This window comes from Borostomias antarcticus, assembly GCF_949987555.1.
Source record: "Borostomias antarcticus genome assembly, chromosome: 3".
Lineage (NCBI taxonomy): Eukaryota > Metazoa > Chordata > Actinopteri > Stomiiformes > Stomiidae > Borostomias > Borostomias antarcticus.
Genome location: NC_140236.1, coordinates 4,886,536 through 4,909,744, shown reverse-complemented (window position 1 = coordinate 4,909,744; position 23,209 = coordinate 4,886,536). Strand labels below are relative to the sequence as shown.

The window sequence follows — 23,209 nt, the reverse complement described above, 5'->3', positions numbered from 1 at the left end:
CCTGTTTTTCCCCCAGAAAGACATGTTGTGTTTGGCAAGTCCCATCTGAATGATAGCTTGGTTTGCTTGGCTATTGTTTGCAAGCTAGCTAGCTTCTACTATTAGAACAACAGAACACACTAATGTTGAGCAAAGCTGAGCAACTGCAAAATAATTCTAGAGTAGGCTGGTGCGAGGTAATACCGTAGTTCAGTGTTTATATCATGGCAGCCACACTCATTTTGGGCAAACCTGCAGCTTCTTGCTGCAGATGAGCAGGCAATGTCCACAAAAAGTGGCCTTAAAAAGGACTGTGCACGTGCCATTCTGTAATTGTCACCATTTACTGTAGTTGCATGTGATGGTTTGACATGTAATAGTTGCATGGGGTGGCTGTGGCAGAGCGGGTTGTCCAATGATCATAAGGTCGGCGGTTCAAATCCCGCCTCTTCCTGTCCATATGTCGAAGTCTCCTTGGGCAAGACCCTGAATCCCAAATTGCTCCCCATGAGTAGGCTAGCACCTTGCATGGCAGCTGCCGCCATTGGTGTGTGAATGAGAGGCCATTTATAAACATTTATGTAATGTTTTGATTATGACGATTGTTAGGATGAGAATGTCGATGATGTAGTTGTTAATTGGAGTTTCATGTCTGTTGTTTTTATATTATATTTTTATATTTTTGGTGCATATGGTTCTAGGGGATTTTATGGATGTTATGTGTTGCTGTCTGTCCAGTTTTTATGAAATCAGGTACCATGTTCTAAATGTATTCTCACTTTTATGTTATCCTTGGATTTTATTGTGTGCTACATCCATAAAATCAATCAACCATAAAATAAATAATAGAAGGAGGGGGTATTAACTATAATTTACTATAATAGCTCAGTGCAATTAGACCTCTATGGATGGTCAGTGACGCAAACACACACACACACACACACACACACACACATACACATACACACACACACACACACACGTAGAAGAACTCTTGCTCAAGGGTGATCTCTGTTATCAATAGGCTGATAGAAATGTCTCAATTGAATAAGGCCAGCACCTATTCATGACTCACAACTTGCCTATCCCCCCTGACTGTGAGGCGTTTTTGTACTGAAAGCAATTAATTTATACCACAGATTAAAATGGTTTCCTGCTTTCATGGTAAGTTTTAAACACCCGTTCAAGTGGGACCACAGTTGTCATGGGTGACACCACAGATGCCCCCTGACCTTTGACCCCCATCCAATGGAAGGAACTAGATGTACATGTATCCTCGTGGACCAATTGTGTGTGGAAAAGTTTGCAAGAATGACTTCACTGGTTGGATCCTGTCGGTACTCTGATCAGAATATAGTACAGAACCTCCAGAGAGACCTAGTGGACCATATTTAATGGAGTTGCACTCTCTCTCTCTCTCTCTCTCTCTCTTTTGGTCTATTTATCTTTTTGTGTCTCTTCCTTTGTGTCATCATCACTGTGACGACAAAATTGCGAGTTTCAATAGATTCTGGTTTATTATTACCTGCACTCCTCCCAGAAAAATATCTTTCACAAGTTTCAGGGACACTAGCTTCTGGCTCACAACAATTCTCTCTCTCTTCCTCCCTCTTTCTCTCTCCCTCTCTTTCTCTCTCTCTTTGTGTCTCCATCACGTGTTTCAATAGACTCTGCCTCTTTTATTATCACCTTCTCTGCTCCCAGAAAAATATCTTTCACAAGTTTCAGGGACACTAGTAACAATTCTCTCTCTTTCTCTTCTCCCCTCTCTCTCCTTTTCGCTCTCCCCCTCATGCTCATGATGTCATTTGAGTTACCATGACAACCTGAAGGACATCATCCTTTTAAAGACGTTGAATGGAAATACCACAACAGCAGTCTGATGATAGATGTCTTGTTTGTCTTCGTGGGTTTCTTAAAAGGTAGTATGGAGGAACCCTATTTAAAGCAGATCAACATACTTGCTCTTTCAAAGACCCACGTGTCCAAAACCTTTGACCTAAAGAAAGGCCTAAATAATGTAAAAAAGAGTGAAGTGACAATCGAGTAAAGGTTAATTTACAAAATGTATTATTACATTACGTATTAGTGCAGACTACTTGGTTATTGGTATTCTTTTCGGACCTGAAAATATTTGTGTGAAATGTATCAACATTCGAAATTTTCCCAATATCTTTTCAGGCTGATTGTCATCCCCAACATTGGAGAGGCTAACCTGACAACAACTAGCGCCCCCTGCTGCTCTTTTGCAGGAATACTAGAGACAATTTCAGAGACTTGTTCAAAAACATACAAATATCATACAATATCAAACGTCAGCTTCACTTGCAACGAATCAATGATTTCTCCAAGGGAGACAGGAAGAAGAAGTTCACTTTAAAGTTATTAGGTGCCGAATAGTCTCTCTCCAGACTAAATTATTAGCCCTCGTTGAATCGATGCGCTCCGCACAACTACATAATAGTCTGTGCCACTTCCCGCTCTGAATAGACCTCTTTGAGCTATAATGTTTGGTTCGATGTTTGTTCGGATCATACTAGAAGTCAACCACAAAAGCAGAGTCTGGGACCGTGGGTGAATGAGAGGCCATTGTAAAGTGCTTTGGATAAAAGCTCAAGAGTCCATTTACCATATACCATACCTCCAGTGACTCCATTATGAGGAACAACTGAAGAAGACATTGTTGGCGAAGGACATTATAAAGTGATTCAGTCACAGCAGATGCTTTCATCAGTGTGAGCACGTTGTGAAGTGTGTGAAGTCAGTGACCCCACTACAAGGGCAGTAGGCTACAGTAGGCTATAGAATACAACATATCAAGACAATAATTAAATTGATGTGTTAGATAATTAATAACTGGGGATTTTGTGACATAAATTCCAGCTTTTCGTGAATCACAGTGTCATTAAGACTATACGGAATATGGTAAGTAAAATGCACACGTAAACTTCCACAAACCCACTCAAGGCCAAAATATAATATTTTCTTTCACAATTCCGTTTCATGCGTGTAACCCTGAAATGATATTGACAATCAGATATGGAGTGTTTGCCGAGGAGGCCGGGTGACGTTGAGCATGTGATTACTCTAAGCCTTGACCTGCATGTTTAGCCCTGTTTTAAGGTTACTTATGATCATATACAATGGTTCAGATCAAAACGTTGACAAAACTAGCACTTTTGAGAAAGTCTGATAATTGCTCTACCACCGTTTTGGTCATACAATGGATGTGGATGGGCATCTTGAAAAATCATTCAAAAACATGTTAAACTCTCTTTACTACTCCTAATGTACCGTGACCCTGGTCATAATCGGTTACAAGTACAGTTGACAATACACTGCATCATGCTGCTTTAGCGTCCTGCTGTGATTTCTATCTGTCCTCATTCCTCCAACTCAGGGCCCGGAAAAACGAGTCCATGTTGCAGATAGCCTACGGAAAATGGCTAAATGTTTTTAGATGCCGCAGGAAGTCTAAACGCCACACTGAGCCGGGGCCACACAAAGGAAACGTGGGAAGTCAGGCAGGTGACTCTGATGCATAATTTATTGTTCGTTTCCCGAACAACGGAAGGGGCTGTTATCTTCTTCAAATATACAGCAGGTCAGGCAGGGGGACTGGATACCAAACAGGGGTGATTCCAAACGTGCGTCAGCCATTTTCAGTCATTCGAACATCATGGCATTCGAACATTCGTGGTCTGAGAGCCGACATCATTCACGCGATAGTCACTTGGGATTGAGTCATATCTGTAGGATAAATCTGCTTCTGAATCATCACAGACCTCCGTTGGAGCCTTGACACTCACTATATAGTAAACATTCAATGTTGCTTAGTGGCACAAATCTCAATTCACAGAGTTCAATTTAATACCCAGCAAGTTTCCAGACTGAGATGAGCAGTTTTTATCTTAATTTTGCCTCTGCTCTGTGTTCAAATATTGTAACCGTCATTCATTTTAGATGGTACACAAGTCCAATGGCACAGTTGAGTCATTCCAAATTGTCCTTCTTCTACATCACACTTGTCAGAGAGAGAGCCATAGTAGTAAATATAGCCATCTCCTTTTCCATCTGTCTCTGGACCAAATTGGCCACGACTCTTGCTGTGTGTCAGAATAGTCAGATTTTATTGGCAATTACTGTGACTAACCAGTCATTTCCACAGCATGATTTGCTTCCCTCTGGAAAATTAGGAGTAGGATCATTATGTTCATTCTCCCCTCCCTTCCTCACGCATTGTGTTGCCTCTGTGTATGAAATGCGCTATATAAATAACATTTGATTTGATTAAGATTTTAGCTTGTCTTGGTGATGCAGGCCTATATACAGTATATATTGTCCATCACCAAGTGTATCTGTGCTTGCCGCTTTGCTTATTCCTGTGTGTGTGTGTGTGAGAGAGAGAGAGAGAGAGAGTGAATGAGTGTGTGTGTGTGTCTGTGTGTGTGTGCATGCATGCGTGTGTGTGTCCCTGTGTGTTCACTGTCCACGCACATACGCACTGGCACATAAAAGCCTCACATTCACAGGAGAAATTCATACAGCATTAAAATGACCTTGGTCTCAAAAAATACCTAAGAAAAATATGAGCACTCTTGGTTATCCAGTTATCCACAAGAGCATTTGTGAGGTCAAACACTGATCTTGGACGAGAGGGCCAATCTCGCAATCTCCGTTCTTAAAGGAGTAGTAAAGGGAAAATGCATGTTTAGCCCTGTTTTAAGGTTACCTATGATCATATACAATGGTTCAGATCAAAACGTTGACAAAACTAACACTTTTGAGAAAGTCTGATAATTGATCTACCACCGTTTAGGTCATACAATGGATGTGGGTGGGCACCTTGAAAAATCTTTCAAAAACATGTTAAACTCTTGATTTCAAAGACAAGCTCACCGAGGGGGTAATTGGTGTCCGTTGGTGTTCTGACATCAAATTTGCCGCAAAGTATGAATCCTGTAGGGTTTTATTGATCATTTTATGAAATCCATTGACTTGTATTGAAGCGACCGTTGTAGATGTGTAGTTCAATCCGCAGAGGGGATTCAGGAAGCGGGACTACTTACGGTAGCTATTGTTATTGTTTATGTTGCTAGGCTACCTAGTTTGCGGAAGTTTACACACGTATGTGCTGCGACTAAATAGCTCTATGCTAAATATTTAAAAAAGCCTTTCCAGATGAACTAGAATCTTACTTTATGGCGAATTATATGTCAGAACGCCAACTAACACCACGGTGAGTTTCTTGTCTTTGAAATTGATAGTTTAACATGTTTTTTTGAATGATTTTTCAAGGTGCCCACCCACATCCATTGTATGACCAAAACAGTGGTAGAGCAATTATCAGACTTTCTCAAAAGTGCTAGTTTTGTCAATGTTTTGTTGTTTGTATATCATCATAAGTAACCTTAAAACAGGGCTAAACATGCATTTTCCCTTTACTACTCCTTTAATCCCAAAGGTCTTCAATGGGGTTGAGGTCAGGGCTTTGTGCAGACCAGTCAAGTTCTTCCACACCAACCTCACCCAACCTAGCCTTTATGGACCTTGCTTTGTGCACTGGGGCACAGTCATGCATGAACAGAGAAGGGCCTTCCCCAAACTGCCCTCACAAAGTTGGAAACATAGAATTGTCCAACATGTCTTGGTAATCTGAAGCATTAACATTTCCCTTTACTGGATCTAAGGGGCCTAAGCCAACCCCAGAAAAACAACCCTAGACTATTATCCCTCCTCCACCAAAACTGCACAATGCAGTCTGGCAGGTAACATTCTCCTGGCCTTCGTCAAACCCAGACTCGTCCATCAGACCGCCAGATAGAGAAGTGTGATTTGTCACTCCTCAGAACACGTTTCCACTGCTTCAGAGTCCAGTGGCAGCGTGTTTTACACCACTCAATCCTACGCTTGGCATTGTGCTTGCTGATGAAAGTGTCTGATGTTGTATGTATGTAACTGTACTGTATTTTTCTGTATATATACAGTACTTTATCGTATAGTTGTCAGTTACTGGAAATCACAAACACTTTTTGCAGTGCCTCTAAGCAGTCATGGGACAATTAATTTATCACAAGGAAGCATAAAATGAATGTCTTCCCACGGTGTTTAAAGGATTTCTGGGATTCCCATCAATGTACGTAGGTGTGAACATGGATGAATCACACAAATAATATAACATGCCAGTATCCACTAACCATTGTTTTGACTAAACGTGCCTGAGAAAAAAATCTATAAATCACAAAGGTTTTATGTGGTAATTAGCACAGTGCTACCCATCTGACTTGACACCTGTTGACAGATTGATGTAAGATTCCCCAACCCTCATCCCACCTTCCCATAGGCATAGGCGTTCACCTACATCCACACCAACCCCACAGTCACGTGTTTATTGAAGGCCATACTCCCCTTTAAGAGTAGCCTAGCCTATAAGACTTTCATGGAGTAGATAGGCCTACAGTACCTTCTACATGAAGCTGTTCTGTTGTAAAGGTTAGCAATTTACTCACCTTAATGGAGGCTGTTACCCCACTACAGAAAGTTTAAGAAAAGCACTAGTGCAAGTAACAACTATAACAAAATGTCCCAAAAAAATCCCCAAAGATAAGACCTGAAATTGAAAAAAAGGCTTACTTGTGCTTCACCTTTTTCCAAGCTTGACTAGGGCGGGGGAAAAAAGATTTTCTTCCCCCTCAAGACTTATTTATGTGACGGTGGTGATGGCAGCTCTTAACGGCTGCTATGGTTACCTTCACACTATACACAGTAGAAAGTGATGGTGGTGTCATTGCTAATGCTTTTGCTAACTTTTAAACATATCAGTCTCGTTGCTGAAGGTGTACAGAGGCCCGATTGGGAGGGAGGAAAATGAAGACACTACTGTAACACTACATACAGTATGCAATATGTTATCAATGTTAATGTATGCTATTGTAAGACATTCATAATAAAAGAGCCAGAGTCTATTGAAGCATGCAGTTTTGTTGTCACAGTGATGGGGTCACAAAGCAGAGGAAAAAGGTCAAGGTGGGAGCGTGTGTGTGTGTGTGTGTGTGTGTGTGTGTGGGTGAAGGCCAAGCCACGTCTAGCGCGTGGGAGGACTAAATGTAGCTACATGTGATGCGGGTGTTTCTAAGTGACTGAGGAATGCAGACATGGCCGACGAATCCAGGGAGGATGAGCGGAGTATCGTGTTTGAACAAGACCTGAGGAGTGGATTAATCATTTATTTAAAAAGCAGCCAGAGACAAACAGAGCCCGGTCATCTGGAGCACCAGGTGAAATAAAAGGCTGTTTGGAGAGCCAAGCCGGAAGCAACTCTTTTCCAGAGGCATGCGTTGAAGAATGTTAGCACTCTCTACTCTGTTCCCATGAGAAGAGACGGATATTACCCTGAAACAGCTTCTGCAGGCTCATACTGCTTGATTCAGAGAAGAGAACGTGCTATAATTATGCTTTGTGACGCATACGGTGTGATAAGCTAGGATGTTTCACTGAATGACAACACGTTAAGTTGTCAACTGTTTTAGCTCCATTGGTGGATGGAGGTGAGAGTTTGTAAAGACGTCATAGTAAGTCTAGGAAGGTGTATAAGCCCTCCCCCTGGTATGTGGTTTTCTCATATGCATGGTTTCCATCAATTATTTTGACACCCACTTTTTTGTTTCATAGTTTTCTCAATTCAAACAGATGGACAAGAAGTGACACTCTTTTCTTTATTCATTCTAGTCTCTGATTTCTCTCATCTCTTCATCTGTCCTAGTCTGGTGAAGTACAGAGTTCCTTAAGGTGTTCCTTGCTTCATTATATAAACATGTATATAAAAGCTATATTCTTATTTTTGCTTCCATTGAGTTTTGAACAGCAGGTCTCACATCGGGCTCACCAGACAGAGATCCCTCGATTCTTGCATCATCCTAATCATTCTTGAAAGCTCATTATGCAGCATTAATCACCTGATATCAAAACCATGACAGCTTGTTTGAAGAATATTTACATCTGCTTAAGCACTGACCAAGCAGGCGTGTTAGGCTTAGTTTTGATGTGAGTAGAGATGGTTAATGCCATACTGGAGTGATATCATGAAACCATTGATTCCTGCCATGATCCAAATGCAGTGATGCATGTCCATGTAATCTTAAACAACAACAAAACAGCACTATCATCTCTCTTCAAAATATCCTATGGAGAGTCCTTCTTCTCCATGCAGGATTATGATTCTAGATTCTGAAACTGCTGTTTAATGAAGATTACTTTGAAAGAGACTTAACAGGTTAAGTCTTCAGGCGTGCTCTTTATCAGCTACCTTGCTATTCCCCCCCAGATGACTTCAGCTTGGAAAGTGGAGGCGCGCCGGAGCTCTGAAGGCAGCAGACTTCATCAAACAACAGATCACGACACCAATAGAAACACAACAATTTCCCACTCAAGGTTGCCTAGGAACACTCGGTCAATTTCGTTGGAGCTCATTAAAAACAAGATCACACGGTTTTCATCTGAAGAAAACATCTAGCGCAATTGCTCCTATGTTGTGGCGCTGGAAAGAGAAGCGAAAATAACCCGCGAATTATTGCTTCTATGACAGAGGCTGTAGACCGCTCATTTTGAATCAAAAGTGATGATGTCATAGAGTTGATGCATAGATAGTAGGCTATATATAGTACAGTATAAAACATACACTTACAAATTATTTTAAAATAAGTCATGAAAACACAATTGCATTCTTTCAACTTATAAAAGATAATGGGCTACTGAGTTGCAATAAGAGTTGAAGAGTTAATTTTCAGTTTCATTCAAGTGACATGCCAAAAATAATTAAGGAAGCAGTAATCTACACCTGTCAGTAGCCTATATGCTGCAGCGGTCTCAATGCCCTGTGTGACATGACAAAGTGTTTTATTATGTCATGGTTTTGTTTCAGGTCTATTCCAAAATAGCTACATTAGACCCTATACAAATGTTCTAGATACGTAGTTCTACCAGGAGCTGTTTTTTTCAGAGGGTTTCCCACACGGATAACTGAAAATCCCCTTGGGAACCATTTCTAAATCTGAAATGCTAACGTTTGTAAATAAAGAGTGTAAATCTTCCTTCAAATGATTTTGGCCTAAGGGGTATTGGCTAAATGTTTCCCCTCATAATAAATGTGTTTGGTTTGACCTTACAATAGAACGTTGGACTTTTATGACACAACATGAAACTCCAGCTTCATTGAAAATGTGCACAGGCGCCTCGTGGTCCCACAACCTTTGGTCAGATGTGCTGTCGCTGTTTGTTACCTTGGTTGCAATTCCAAGGTTTCCACTCATTAAGATGGAGAAAAGTAGTTAATAACCCAGATGAACCTGTATTTACGTGTATGATTGGGGAAATTGCCAAGTTTTGATGCGATTGTGTGGGCGTCAAAAGGACGGAGAGGGAGGGAGGGAGGCGGTGACGGGATTATTTGCGTAGCATTTCTCTCCCATTGGCCAGCTAATGGAAGCTATACTGATGTGCCTCAGTGACACGACGAAGTCTTAGTCAATAAAAAGAAGGCGAGGAACCAGGCAAAAGAAAAGACAACTGTTGGACTCATTCAGCGACTGGTATTGCGCTCTACTACACATCTACACGCCTAGATTGAACAATTTCTCCAACATTATTAAGGTAATTATTCATTTCGTTTTCTAATTAGAGTTTTATATGCAAAGTCAAGTTATAATTAAAAATAACTCAATTAGTCATGAAATATGCCTAGAAGATTTTGCATTTTTTCTAATTATTTGATTAGGCTATCAAATGTGGACTGTACATGCTCTGGTTACCTCTGGAAACATCTGGATGTTAATAACGGGCTTTGGCCACTTTATTGGCCACACTGTTACGCACGTGAACAGTGCCTTAGAATTAGATAAAATAAATACGAAAGACTAATCTAATGGAAAAGATCATGTCTGCCAATTGAATATGGACCTTATATACACTTTGTGGGGTGACCTATATTACATTAACCAACAAAAGTATTATGAGCAAGAAATTATTTAATTATATTATTATTTTCTTACTTTTCAGGGATTTTGTGAAGAATGGAGTGGTATGTCCTGGTGCTGGTGCTTAGCTTGCCATCTTCCATCCAAGCAGATTGTTCTTACCAGTGTCTGAAATGCGCGCAACAAATCCCCAATACAGACGAACCTATCCGCAGCCTGGTAAGAATTAATGTTTATAATAAATTGATTTCCAGATCAAATAAACGACCAAAAGTATTGAAATACAACATTATTATTTCTAGTTTTGTGTGTAGTGGTAGTGATTCTAATTGGGAGTTGCGGTGGACAGTCGAAGCACACTCATGGTTCAGCACCTTGGAGAGCGCATGCAGTGAACGAGAGCAAGCGCGAACCAAGGGAGTTTGGGGTTACATCAACTTGACCAGATTTTGTGATTTTCGCATTGAGATTTCACTCTTTTTGTAACATGTTGAGGAGAACTGATTAAACGAAGAGGCAATTGGTTTTAGCCAACTAAATACACGTGAACATTGTGCGTAAACTGTGCGTAAACCAGATCTGATTGCATCAATTTCCCTCTCTGTACAGTAGCAGCCCGATGTTCGCTCTCTCATTTTACTATTCATTTGCAGACTTGTACGTTGGAGTGTGATGGGACTCTACTGAACGCCGACGAATTAGAAAAATGTGGAAAGACTCTGCAGATGCGCGATGTGGATTTGACGGAATTCGGCGAAGACGGTGCCGGTGCTAGGAACGCGCCAGAGAGAGGAGACGGCCAAGAAGTATCACTTGCAAACGTAGTCAAGCGTTACGGTGGATTCATTAAACGAATTGACAAAAACAAAATCGTCACTTCTCCGTGGCGTGGAAATTCAGTTTTTAAAGGAGAGCTCCCCAAGAAATACGACTTTCTCAGAAAATTTGGAGAGAGAGACATACCGGAGCTTTCCGAGGATGACCAGGGCGAGAATGCAGCTTTTGAGAATGAGAACGGGGTATATAATAATGACGCAGCAATAAACGAAGTTAAACGTTATGGTGGGTTTTTACGCAAATTCGGCCCAAAGAGGAGTAACTCCGCGGAGGAGGCCAGTCAAGAAGAGTTACAAAAGCGATATGGGGGGTTCATGCGGAGAATTCGGCCAAAGTTGAACAACTTGAAATGGGACCACCAGAAGAGATACGGTGGCTTTTTACGTCGTCATTACAAAATATCCGTCCGTTCAGACGAGGAGCCGAGTTCATACGATGGCTTTGGGCTATAGATCAATGATATACGGTCAGTCACTGCTGCAACGACGTCAAGAACTTCTTCCGCAGATTCACTTGAATCCTCAAATAGTCCGATAGCATCTGTATGTGTGTGCTGCCTAGTTCGCTTACCTGGTTGCACATCATTGCGGCAGATTCCATATCTGTAAAACAAAGCCCTATCTGCTTGTGTCAGTCATGTTTTAAATGCCTTCTGTGTGACGGACTTAACAGTGACAAACCGTGTGTTATTAGCAACATATTATTTATGATATTATACAATGCTTGTTTAATAAAAACTATTAATTAAAGCAACTACTTTATTTGTCAGAGGCAAGGAAAACATGTTTGTGTCGCTGATTGAGAAATCGATTGAGAAATCGATTAGATTGTGGAACTGCTAAGGAGCAGCTAATTGCGTTAACAAGCAAAAGCAAAAAAAAAACACTATCATTCACACGCACGCACAAACACATTCACACTCTGTCTCTCGTTCACACACGCACACACGCACACACACATGCCAATGAAGCCCAGTGAACATCATGCCATCCAGACGCCAAGAGTTACCAAACGCGCACAAGACTGTCGGCAGCGAACTTGAACTGCGATGAGACATTTCACAATTGATATTAAAGCCTCTTTCTCAATGTAAAGCTGTAAGCCCTTTCAATAACAAGAATGTAAAGTTTTGCTAAGACAAAACTGCACGTTCTTATGCAATGAACACTCATTCCGAGACGCATTGCGAAGATGAGAAAGACTATACGGCCTACAATGCCAACAAACCAGGCAATTGAGTACGACACGATCAGGGTGGCTGCGAGGCTCCTATTATTAATCTTAATAATACATCTTCGATGATAGTTTACAGAGTTCACACGTTTTGTTCATCTATATGAAGGCGTACCAGCGCCATCTTGTGGGGAGGTAATGTGATCTGGCCGACTGAGAGATGAGCGAGACTTTTCGGCAGCTAAAATTTGTCAAGTCTAACAGTTCCTTTCACATTACATAGCGATCCGTTCTTGAGCCATGTTCTAGCTCATGAAAAGGTTAACAAATTACAAACCTTACACATTTACAATTTATTTACAAAGTGTACAAAATATTACCTAGTTTTCATATGAACACTAAGGGGCCTGGAACCAACAGGTGAAATTGATTAATTGAACAAAAAGTTACATGACACATTTAATTAAATGCTGATATTATTCTATCAGATAAAACCATATTAACATCATAGTAATTTGGACATAAGCAGTTAGTGTGGACACCTGAGAAAATCCAGTTCATCTTCTGAGCAGATCACCATACCCAACTATGTATGATGCACTCATTCTGTACCAGCACATTATATCCTGCCATGCTAATATATGCGAGGTACATATTCTATTCATTCATACATACATACATTCTTTCTTTCTGGTGCCATAATCAATTCACACAATCCACACAGTTGTGCATATCTTGGGGTCATCCTCACTACGTTTGACCGAAAATGACTTCATATTAGTTTCAATTACAAACTATAAAGCTGCAAAAGCGCTTGACCAGCGCTAGAAGTGCACTTTTCTTTCAAATCCCACCATGGAAAAGCAAGGCCTCTAGCCTATTGAAGTCATTATCACTGTGGGGAGACAACACACGAGCGCCTCTTGCGTTTGGTTCCATTGCTCCTCTCATTGCTCCTCCTCTTTGGCCTCCTCCAAATCAGTCTCTTGTGCCACTTCCTCTGCATGGGCGTCCACCTGGGCGGGGTCGTCCAACTGTGCCTCCTCTCCTGTGACCGTCGTGGTCAATACATTGTTGTGACCCACTGGCAGTGCCACCACCGTGCCCGGGGACAAGCCCGTCAGCCCTTGCAGTGCGGCGGGCAGCGTGATGAGCTGGTACTGCGGGCCGAGTACCTTGACGAAGGCGGCGTTGGCGACGCCCTCCTGGACGGCCGCCGCCGTAGACAGCACCGTGAGGTTGGAGGCGTCTGGCGCCAGCTCGGCCGTGCCGCCTGGAGAGGTCAGGACAGTGTAGCTACCCAGGGGGGAGGTGCCAGTGGGGGCGCCCGCCATGGTGAGCACCTTGCCCAGGGGGAGGCCTGCTAGCTGGGAGAGGGGCAGGGTGATCTGGGCGGTGGCGGGGGTGGCGTTGACGGACGCCGGGCCCGAGGCGGCCCGGGTGAGACGCGGGCGTTTGGGGGTGGGAGGGGCGGGTACGGGGGCGAGGGTCATGAGGACGTTGTTGAGGTGCTGAGATTTGCTCTTCAGCTCTTTGGCACGTTTCCTGTGCTCGTCGCACTGCTGCTCCAAGGCTACGGCAAGAGAAAAGGGTCAGAACTCGTAAGTACGGAGAGTAACGGAGAGTAATGAAACATGTTGAGGCTAAAGTTAAAAGAAGAGCGCACATTTTGTATAAAAGTGTGGTTACGGATAAGCATGAGCCCAGGTCTCTAACTCTACTTTACTGTAGCCTTTATGTAGAATATCTTATGTCCCAAACAGCGGAGGTACAGTATAGCAAGTTCAAGGAAGTTCAACTTGAATTTGTCCCCGGAGGGCGACTGGTTAACTCTGCTGCAGGTCTGACCACAGGACACAATGATGAAGAATACTGTACTCACCGGCGAGGCTGCGAGTGTACTGCTCTCTGTAGCGGTCCATCTGGCTTTTGTGACTTGCTAGAACCTTCTTCACCAGTTCCAGCATCCCAAAGTTCTGCACTATGTTGTTAAGGAGCACGGCATCTAAGACGTAGTTCAACAGTGATATGAGTCGCTGGTGTTCTTTGAGAACTTTGAGTACCACACGCACGCACGCAGGCACGCGCACACACACTGACCTTTGACCTGTAGCGGGGGCTCAGCCACACGCTCCTGCATGCCTTTCAGCACCTCCTGGATCTCATTTTGGAAGTCCTCCACCACCTCCTCCAGTAGCCCCGCCTCCTTCAGCCCACGCCAGAATGTCACAGAGTCCTCTGAAGACCAAATGTTGTTTTGTTTTTTTGCAGTTTTAGAACAAAATGTCATTGTTTTGTGACTGCCAGTTTGGAACATTGAAAGTTCTAAAACGGCCGTTTCCAAGATTCAACTTGTTAAATCTTGCCTGACAATGAGACAGATGGTCTAAAACTAGCCTCTTCACAGCTGTTGTATATGAGCCCGACTGAATAGACACCAGCTTTACATTCACTGGCCAAAAAAGGGAGAGAGTCTCAATGAGATTGGAGCACAAACTCACCTCCTATGGCTGTGACCCATTCTGTGCTTTCCTCAGCTACTTCTGTTGGGAATATGGCAGATGATCCGTTCACTGGGAGAGGGGGTGGGGGGGTGGGAAAAAAATACTGAACCAGGGAGAGTTTTTGCTTAGGGGTCATGGTCTGTGTGTGTGTGTGTGTATGTGCTTGTGTGTGTGTGTGTGTGTATACCGTCTGCTGTGGAGGGAGTGATGGGGATGAATTCGGTAGACTGCTGGCTACTGACAGACACCCTGGTCCCCACCAGGTCGATTTTGGTACTGCGGCAGGTGTTGGAGCACACCCTGGAGTGCTGGTAGAAATCCAGCTCACCTGAGTCCATGATTTTCCTGGGGAGAATACACAAATATGCCGAAGAGGATACAGACAGGCAGCATCTAGATGTGTCATAGGGCAGGCCTGGTAACAAGTGTTACCTTCATTATATCTTGTACTATAGTGCCATCTTGTGACACATCCATGAACTGTGCTGGAGTCAATGTAAGAGGGTAGTAGAAGTTGTGTTGGATTATTCAAGATACAAGATCCTGGATCATTCAAGATTCAAGATCCGTTCATTCCCCATGTACATGTTTCACACATACTAGGAATTTGACTATGGTAATGGCAGACGCTAATGAAGATGACATAGGACAGGGTGCAGGACAGGACAAGCGCAAAGACATGACAATTGCAAATGTAACAAAAAATAGTGCAAATACAAAATACAATATAACCAATAAAAATAACTGAATAGCTTTTACACATAGTTGGCTATCACAAGTCCACATTAAGTCATGCAGACCTGGAGTAGTGAAAAGATGACATACAAAACTAAAACCCTATAGATTCACTGAAACTACCATGGTTAACATAAAAAAGGCGACTGTAGCCAAAAGGTGACAAGTTTGCAGGTCTGGTCATGACTCTTAGCATAGTATAATGTGCACACTTTTCATGCAATGTGTATCTTTCACTTTTCACACGGGCTATGTGCCTCAAAGCTCCAGACCTGATCATAGTGCCATTCGAGCGGATGGCTCTCTTCCAGTCCTTCAGAGTCGACTTCCCAGCCAGAGAGACAAACTCCTTGGGACTGATTAGGTGCTCGTTGAACTGGAACACAGATAAACAAACACACAAACAGACCTCACATGTGTGACCTCGATGTTTTGATGTGCACACACTAGTGTTTCAGGGTACGTGCCATTCAAATCACCACGACTCACCTGGACACACTTGATGTTGATGCCAGGGCAGACAAACTTCTTCCAGATGAGGGTGGCTTTCACATCGCCACAGGTGATTGGGTAGATGATGTCTGCCTCCACATCCACCTCATCGGACAGCTTCACTGCTTGAACATACATGCGGTTAGCCTGTTTTATTAAAGTAAACACAATCACACTATCACTTCACCTAAACCCCTGAAACTCATCACGTCAGCAGCATGTATCTATACGTCACACTTACCGATGATTGGCTCCTTTGACAGAGTGTCCGTACAGGCTTCTGTTTCTGATTCCATGCCGCCATCTGCAAGGATTTCTCCTTCCCTGAGTGGCAAGGACAAAGCTGATGAATAGGCTATAACACATGAATCATACTATAGTTTGGGGCGAATGACTGGACTGGCGTGGCTATGGTGAGTGTGTGTGTGTGTGTGTGTGTGTGTGTGTGTGTGTGTGTGTGTGTAACAGTCATGCCATGGTTCCATCTGCAAGGATTTCTCCTTCCCTGAGTGGCAAAGGCAAAGCTGATGACTAGGCTATGAATCATAGTCAATCATTTAGTTTGTGGCCAACGACTGGACTGACTGTGGTGTTTGTTTTTGTTTATGTGTGTCAGTCACTCCCATGATTTGGGCGTTTTCTATATACGTGAGAGAGAGAGAGAGAGAGAGAGAGAGAGAGAGAGAGAGAGAGAAGAGAGAGTGAGAAGAGAGAGAGTGAGTGACTGAGTCAAGCTCACCCTGCCTGGGTCAGTTCTGCGTCCACCAGCACAGTCTTGATATCCTCCACCATCCCATCTGGGGTTGTCACTACTACCACCTCCTCCACATGCATCTCTGATGTTGCCATGAGCAGGGTTGACTGAGGTTCCAAAACACTGATAGGCAAACGCTGTCAGAATTGTTGTTGAGTTGTTCTCACTGGCGTGGATAAGAGAAGTTCAGTCAACTCTGGGCCTTAAGGCGAACATCTCTAAATGGAAAAAAGACGCATACAGAGGGCGAATAATGTCGTGGGGCGGGTCACCGCTGTGCACCCGCTGCGGGAGAGGAAACAAGGTGCGGCACAAGCTCGCTACCTACCATATAATGGTGGTGTGCGTATTTGATGGGGATAGCTAGTTATGGTGCGTTCGTTTATAACTGGGAGGTGGCAAATTGCGACTTGCTACTAGGAATGATTTAATAAAACACCGCATGAACTCGCACTTCCTTGTCGCAAATTCGGATATGTTTCTCAGCCCCCAGTTGCTCGAATGCACTAGATATAACTAGGTAACTGTGATATAATGGTATATAGCTCGAATGCACACAGGTCGGAGGTAGGTATTTTGCCACTTGCGACTTGCCACCTCCGACAACAAACGAACGCACCATTAGCTAGTCTAGAGCGAACGTCACCACGACTCGCCCTGATCACAACGGATTCAGATGTATCAGGGCCATAACATTCGCCTAGGGGGGTAGTTAGTGTTAGCTAGCTAGCATGTTCGTGTTAGCTTACTACCAAAGCAGCATTAGCTAGTTAGCTAGCAAGCTATCTAAAAATGCTACTTCGATCTAGAATGCTTGAATTACACACGCTCGGTGTAACGGGCACCAGCCAACTAGCTCACTGGCTAACGTTACGTCGTTTGGTATCAAATAGCGTGATCTTTAACGAGCACGCACGTTACGACGACGGTGTCTGATCGTAGCGTGCGTGCACTGTTTATTTGTAGCCTGGCCAGTAGCTTGCAACAGTGGCTAGACCCCCAAAAGCTATATGTTAAAGAAGTAGTACTAACATGCGTTTTAGCTCTATTGCTTGTTCATGCCCATCTTACCTTTTAGGTTTATGATCTCAGAGATAGGTAGCTGCTGTGCTGGGTTGTGCGCAGTTATGGCTAACGTTAGCTAGCTAGAGTGATGGGGGGTTGTTCTATTAATACAGCCATGGGGGTTGTACACGAGAACAGATTGTTGCTCTTGCGCAGACGCACGGTGGTGATTCAGCTAGTTTAATTCATGTTAAGAAGAATACATGAAAACAAAACAAACAAGTTCGAAGTGGTACCACTCGTTTTTAATTATCACTTTGGCAAAAACCATGACAATTTGACATTAATGGATAGATAAGTGAGTCAATGACCCCTAGATGGCGTACGTAGGCCTATATGGCACGACTGTCGGATACCACAATCTTCTCCTAATCAATCCAGTTTATTATTATTTGTTTGCATTCAGCAAATTCAAAACTAATGTGTGACACTAGCTAGGCTCACCTGTCCCTCTACACCCAGTATCCATGGACAGTTTTTGTCCCCATGTGACATGCATGTTTTCTATTGGGTCTATTGGCAGGGAAATATAGCCTAGAGTAGGCCTATGCTGACTATGTCTACATTACAAAGACTGCAGGGGAAATAACTATTAGATTATTCCTAAAGTTAAGCTGTGGATTGAAAGTTTGTTGTGATGCACCCCCAGAAGATCATTGACAACATCCAGTACACTTGCATTTTATTAGTCCATTACACAGATCAACACTGAGAATCCCAATCAACAATCCATGCCATTTGTATGTAAAAGCGTTGCATGTCAGTATGTGTGTGTTCATTGTATTGTTGGGTTTGTGTGAACAAGATGTGTATGCACGTATGTGTGTGTGTGTATGTATATGTGTGTGTGCATGCGTGCACAAGCAGATTTCAGCTTCTGGCCACTTAACTCTATTCCAACCAATTGTGAAAATCTACATGTTGAAAAGCTGGTGGCATTTATGTATGTTTTGTGAAGAAACCTTATACAGTAGACTGATGTAAATAATGTAGTATGACAGTTATGTGATATCTTGTAGGTAAACTTGTTCCTCAATTGAATGACAGATGAGATTGCAGGATGCAGAGCAAAATTATGACTTTTGACACACAGGTGTTAAAAAAAGTTTTTCCTTGCTAAAAACACACTTCACAGGAGGGATTCCTACAGGAACGCTTTCTTAACCGGAAAGATCTGCCTGCAGCTCCTTGTTTCGGCGCACCTCCTCAGCGTGCCTCTCCTGTGGGAAACAAATGAACAAATACATAAAAATCCTAAAGAAGAAACATAGAAGTCCCAAGTGACAAGCTGTTATGTTTCACTGTCAAATCAGGTCAAAGCTCTGCTCACTCTCGCCAGGAAATGATGTCAGAGGAAGAAAAAGGAGAACACACACAAAAACAACAACAACACTTCTCACCTTCTCACGGAGCCTCTGCTTCAGAGAGTTCAGGTATGCCTCACGATTCTGGGTGATCACCTCCATTTTGTGGTTGAGCTTCTCTTCAGCCATCTTGCTGAAGTTGTTATTCTCCTCCAGGGCCTTATGCAGCACCTCTCGCTCATGTTCCCTCCGCTCAGCTAACTGTCTCAATACCTGAGCCTCCTGGGACTAGAGAGCACAGACAGGGGGAGGCACACATGCAAATTAAGCTCCACCCAGCATCATTGGGTGATTAGTCAAGGAATTTGGGTCACACTGAAGATTGAATATTGCAAAAAAGAATATCATAAATCAAGCAGAAATGATGTATACCTAATGTTACAGCATATAGAACAGAGAAACATATCCATAAATCTACATTACAAATAAACGCAATACAAACAGCGTAATAAAAATGTTCTACTGTAATGAATGCTTCTTGATTTATGTTTTCACTTTTGTTGTCCCTAGACTCCCATTCACACATCTCCTCTCCATGGTACAGCAGTAATGACAAGATCTCCTCATTCATGACCATCTTCTCCCCCTGAGCAACCACTGACAGGCTACTGAGACCGTTTGAAAATCAGCTAGCCAGTCAGGCAGTTGTCACCCAATGACAGTAATTGGTCTTCAGTGATTCTAGGTGGAAATACTGGTATGCCACCGGAAAAGGCTAAGGAAACATGCTTATGAAAAAAATCAAACGGGAATACTGTAGGAGAGGTTGTCAGTCATTGTCCTTTTGCTCCTTTTGAGGGCTGTCAGGTTTTTCTGTTTGCATGAAAGGTCTCTCTCTCTATTTCTCTCTTTTCAGGTCCATTCACATGTGACGAGTGTGGCCTTACAGATTAGTTGTAGATCTGTACATCATGACAGGAGTGATTTTTTTCAATTGTGTTCATCCAGTGTTTTTCTCCCCTTTTTCTCATTAAATCCTATTCTCCTCACTGTTTCTGCTTCATTATTTGTAGAACTTTCTACCCATTCGTTACACCAATTCCTATCCAGACGCTCTGTAGCGACCTGTCAAGGACCGCGGTTCCTATTGGTGGAACTGCCTGGGGGGTTGGCCCTGCGTGGGGGCACATAAGGGACATACTGTACGTCTTCGTCCTCTCTCCCTCATGCGTCTCTTCCCCTGTCCTCACGTGCCTTTACATAGACCTGTCCCCTTCATATTTTATTCATTATTCTTTTCTTTTGTTGTAGTATTGTTGTATTATTGTGTTCATTCTTATATTGTACCTTGTTTGTAAATTTTTTCTCTATTGTCAAAGCACTATGAATTGTTTTTGTGTACAGTACGAAAGGTGCTATATAAATAAAAGTTGATTTGAGAGCAGTGTGTCCTGTTTCATGTTTGTGTCGTGTGAATGAACCCCAGACAGGAAGGTTCTGACCGCTGCCTCCTGCCTTCTTCACGCGGTCACTACTGTTCTAACCTTCCTTCTCTCCTCAGCGGCCTCCAGCCTCCTCTGCAGGTCGTCCAGGGAGAGCTCCTTCTTCCTGGGGGGAGAGGCCAGGGGACTGGGCTTGTCCGGAGACAGGTCGGTGGGCGACTTCAGGATCACTTCAAAGGACTGTCCCGACAGACGCTTGTTGATTGGCTTCACCTCCATGTCTGATGGGAAACGCAAAACCTGGTCATCATACAGCAGACCTCCATAGCACAATAGCTGCGCCACCTACAGTATACAATGTAATAATAATAATAATAATAATGATAATGATGATGATGATAATAATAACAACAACAACAACAACAACAATAATAATAATAATAATAATAATAATAAAGCATTGCAGCTATGACAGTTGTACCACTGACCTCCAAACACGTAGTCGGCAGTGGGAATGGGCTGGGGGTATAGACAGGAGCAGATAAGAGACATCATGGACATCTCCTTGATCTTCTCTGTGTATGCTGAACAATGACAGGCAAGAGAAAGAGAGAGAGAGATTTCAATGATACCACACTGCATATAGGCTACAGTAATGAGCAGTATTTTTTATACATTTCTTCCGGCCGGGCAACACCTCTGAAAGATCATGGAAGCATACTGTACAACAGTATATAGTCCAACAGAAGCCTACAGTAAATAGTGCAGCTGGTGTGTTCCCGCTAAAAAATAAATAATAAAATGCTATACTGCAGCAACGGCACTCTCACTTTAAATTGAGATGCCGGCCATTCCAGTTTTATCATTCTCAGCACTTACTGCACTGTTTCACCACACAAGGGCATAGTGGTGCATTACACCAGGCAGCTGATTTATGGTGCACACTCCAGACTGTATAACTCGATGAGGAAAACACACTATACCCTGTGTCAATGAAGGGACAGAAAGTCTATGTGAGAGAGAGAGAGTGTGTGTGTGTGAGTGTGTGTGTGTACTCACGTTCACAAACATCTTACTAAGGAGCAGGACTAAATAGCCTAGTAATACAAAGCAAGGGCAGCTTGGAATTCTCTCTCCTTCTGAACTCCTTTACAGGAGGATCAGATCAGAGTCAGTCAATCAATACGGTTCTAATTCGTCTTGTGCTCGTTAAAAGGTCAGCCTTTGTGTTATATAAGACTATCAGCAACACAGGGAAATGTACATTTGGACTTGTTAGTCAACAGCCTTTTCATTCAGGATCTGAAGGTGAAAAGCAGGTTTTCCTTAGTGACTCAATGAGGAGCCCAGCACAGTGAATATAGTTATGGATGAATCATCAGGGCTTTCCGGTTTAGACCCTTTGTGGTGGAAATTCTCCTGAAGCAACGTAAATATCGTTACTCAGGAATTGACAAAGGACAGAGACAAAGGGGCGTCAATCATTGGGGATGACGACTGCTGTGATGTTGGTTATCCCCGGCAAAGTTCCTCTCTCTTCGCTCGCTCTTATCAATCTATTACGAAGCTGAGAGTCATCTCTGAGCCGTTACCATTCGCTGGGACTCGCCCACCTTGTTCTCAGGTCAAGGACGTCTTTTAAACAGAGCGTGCCAACGCTCCCTTCTCTGCCCCACAACACTGCAGATATGATCATTCAATATTTATCCTTCCTTCTTCCTCCCTCTCCACGCTACAGTGGGTGCCACGCCAGTTCAACAACCACTGAACGGGTTTCAGTTATGTAAGTGTGACATGTACAACAGTCTGTGTTATGTGATGTGTTTTCCTCAGAGTTATGGTTATAGTGTGAGAGTTTGTACTTGGGATCCAGTTCTGTATGTTGGAGCTTTGACTAACCTGTATATGAACATGTGCATTTTGCACATCTGATTATTTGTAATGTCGATATATACCTGCATTACTTTAAATACTGAGATACTTCTGTACTGTCCTCTGAAAAAACAGAGGACAAACTCAAACAAGCTGTTTGTGTGTGTGTGTGTGTGTGTGTGTCTGTGTGTGTGTGTGTGTGTGTGTGTTTGTCTTCTTATGATGCTAATGAGGGTGGAGGCTAAGCATGTCTAGACTATTAGCCCCTGGAAATAGTACTTCCTCCTGGAGATTAATGTCCCTTTCTAGGTACTGTAGCTTGCTGCTGCAGAGATAAGCGATCTGTGGCCCGCCTTGTTGGAGCTGAGAGAGTACCTGTAGAGTATAAGGGAAATGTACGTGTCGTGTATGCATACCTTACAGACATTTAGTAATTGTACTGCTGATGTTACCACTACGTTTAGGCCTCTGTCTTATATTGGCAGGCCCATGTATTCCTGTTGACGTGGGTGACCGTGAGAAGGGACAAAATTCTTAAAATGTGTTTCCTGCTATGATCCTTTTAATGCTGAAACAACAAATTGCAGGTGGGAGGATTTGGCTAAAAATCAATGGGAGGATTCGGCAAGTGTCAGCTTGACCTCTGGCCACAAAAGAGCCTACGTGCGGGGAAATTGTTTGGCTATCCTGTAAGGCTCGGTCGGCACCAAGGGAGGGGCCCTATTTTGGGGAGGTTTAAAACTCTGTACCCAGCCAAGGGCGTTATCCCTCTTACACGGGTGGCATGGGGCCTCACACCCCTCGTCCGACGGGGTCCTTAGTGCACTTTGTAATACCAGGTATTTTCAATAAATCATCTTTTATTTTAAAGCGTCTCTTAGTGTCTTGATTACGTATCTATTTTTCAGGCGCTTCACATAGTAATGAGCATGGAAGTGTACTGGGAGTGAGCCACTGCTTCAATATATTTTTCTTTGCTTATTACATTTGATTGAATTATCTAGTGTACACTGTAAAATGTTAATTTTGAGAATTGATGTTTATCTTTTTATATTTGGGTAGGATTAGGAACTAAAATGCT

General features: G+C 43.0%; 3 protein-coding genes across 3 annotated transcripts; 1 reads left to right on the top strand and 2 right to left on the bottom strand.

Annotated features, from left to right (window-relative positions):
- Window positions 1-10,046: 10,046 nt before the first annotated feature.
- On the top strand, window positions 10,047-11,239 carry pdyn (prodynorphin; the record flags this gene model as incomplete). Its single annotated transcript, XM_084461665.1, has 2 exons — window positions 10,047-10,169; window positions 10,604-11,239. 2 exons carry the CDS (start codon window positions 10,047-10,049, stop codon window positions 11,237-11,239), a joined length of 759 nt encoding a protein of 252 aa, XP_084317791.1.
- A 1,129-nt stretch (window positions 11,240-12,368) lies between these two features.
- On the bottom strand, window positions 12,369-17,595 carry gmeb2 (glucocorticoid modulatory element binding protein 2). Its single transcript, XM_084462015.1, has 10 exons — window positions 17,517-17,595; window positions 16,431-16,611; window positions 15,933-16,015; window positions 15,689-15,813; window positions 15,472-15,575; window positions 14,652-14,809; window positions 14,462-14,533; window positions 14,061-14,198; window positions 13,843-13,965; window positions 12,369-13,533 (listed from the first exon to the last, which is right to left on the bottom strand). The coding sequence occupies exons 2-10, from the start codon at window positions 16,538-16,540 to the stop codon at window positions 12,908-12,910; spliced, it is 1,539 nt and encodes a 512-aa protein (XP_084318141.1). The 5' UTR covers window positions 16,541-16,611; window positions 17,517-17,595; the 3' UTR covers window positions 12,369-12,907.
- A 1,075-nt stretch (window positions 17,596-18,670) lies between these two features.
- Window positions 18,671-20,535, bottom strand: LOC311307616 (stathmin-3-like; the record flags this gene model as incomplete). The annotated part of the gene is made up of 3 exons (XM_084436446.1): window positions 18,671-18,730; window positions 18,911-19,102; window positions 20,359-20,535. 3 exons carry the CDS (start codon window positions 20,533-20,535, stop codon window positions 18,671-18,673), a joined length of 429 nt encoding a protein of 142 aa, XP_084292572.1.
- Between the last annotated feature and the right edge of the window lie 2,674 nt (window positions 20,536-23,209).

Coding starts and splice junctions, on each gene's coding strand:
- gmeb2 (XM_084462015.1), bottom strand. CDS start 16,540: ATGGCAACATCAGAGATGCATGTGGAGGAGGTGGTAGTAGTGACAACC. Junction 15,814..15,932: donor GTCAAAGGAGCCAATCATCG/GTAAGTGTGACG, acceptor ATGTTCAAGCAG/TGAAGCTGTCCGATGAGGTG. Junction 15,576..15,688: donor TCAACATCAAGTGTGTCCAG/GTGAGTCGTGGT, acceptor TCTGTGTTCCAG/TTCAACGAGCACCTAATCAG.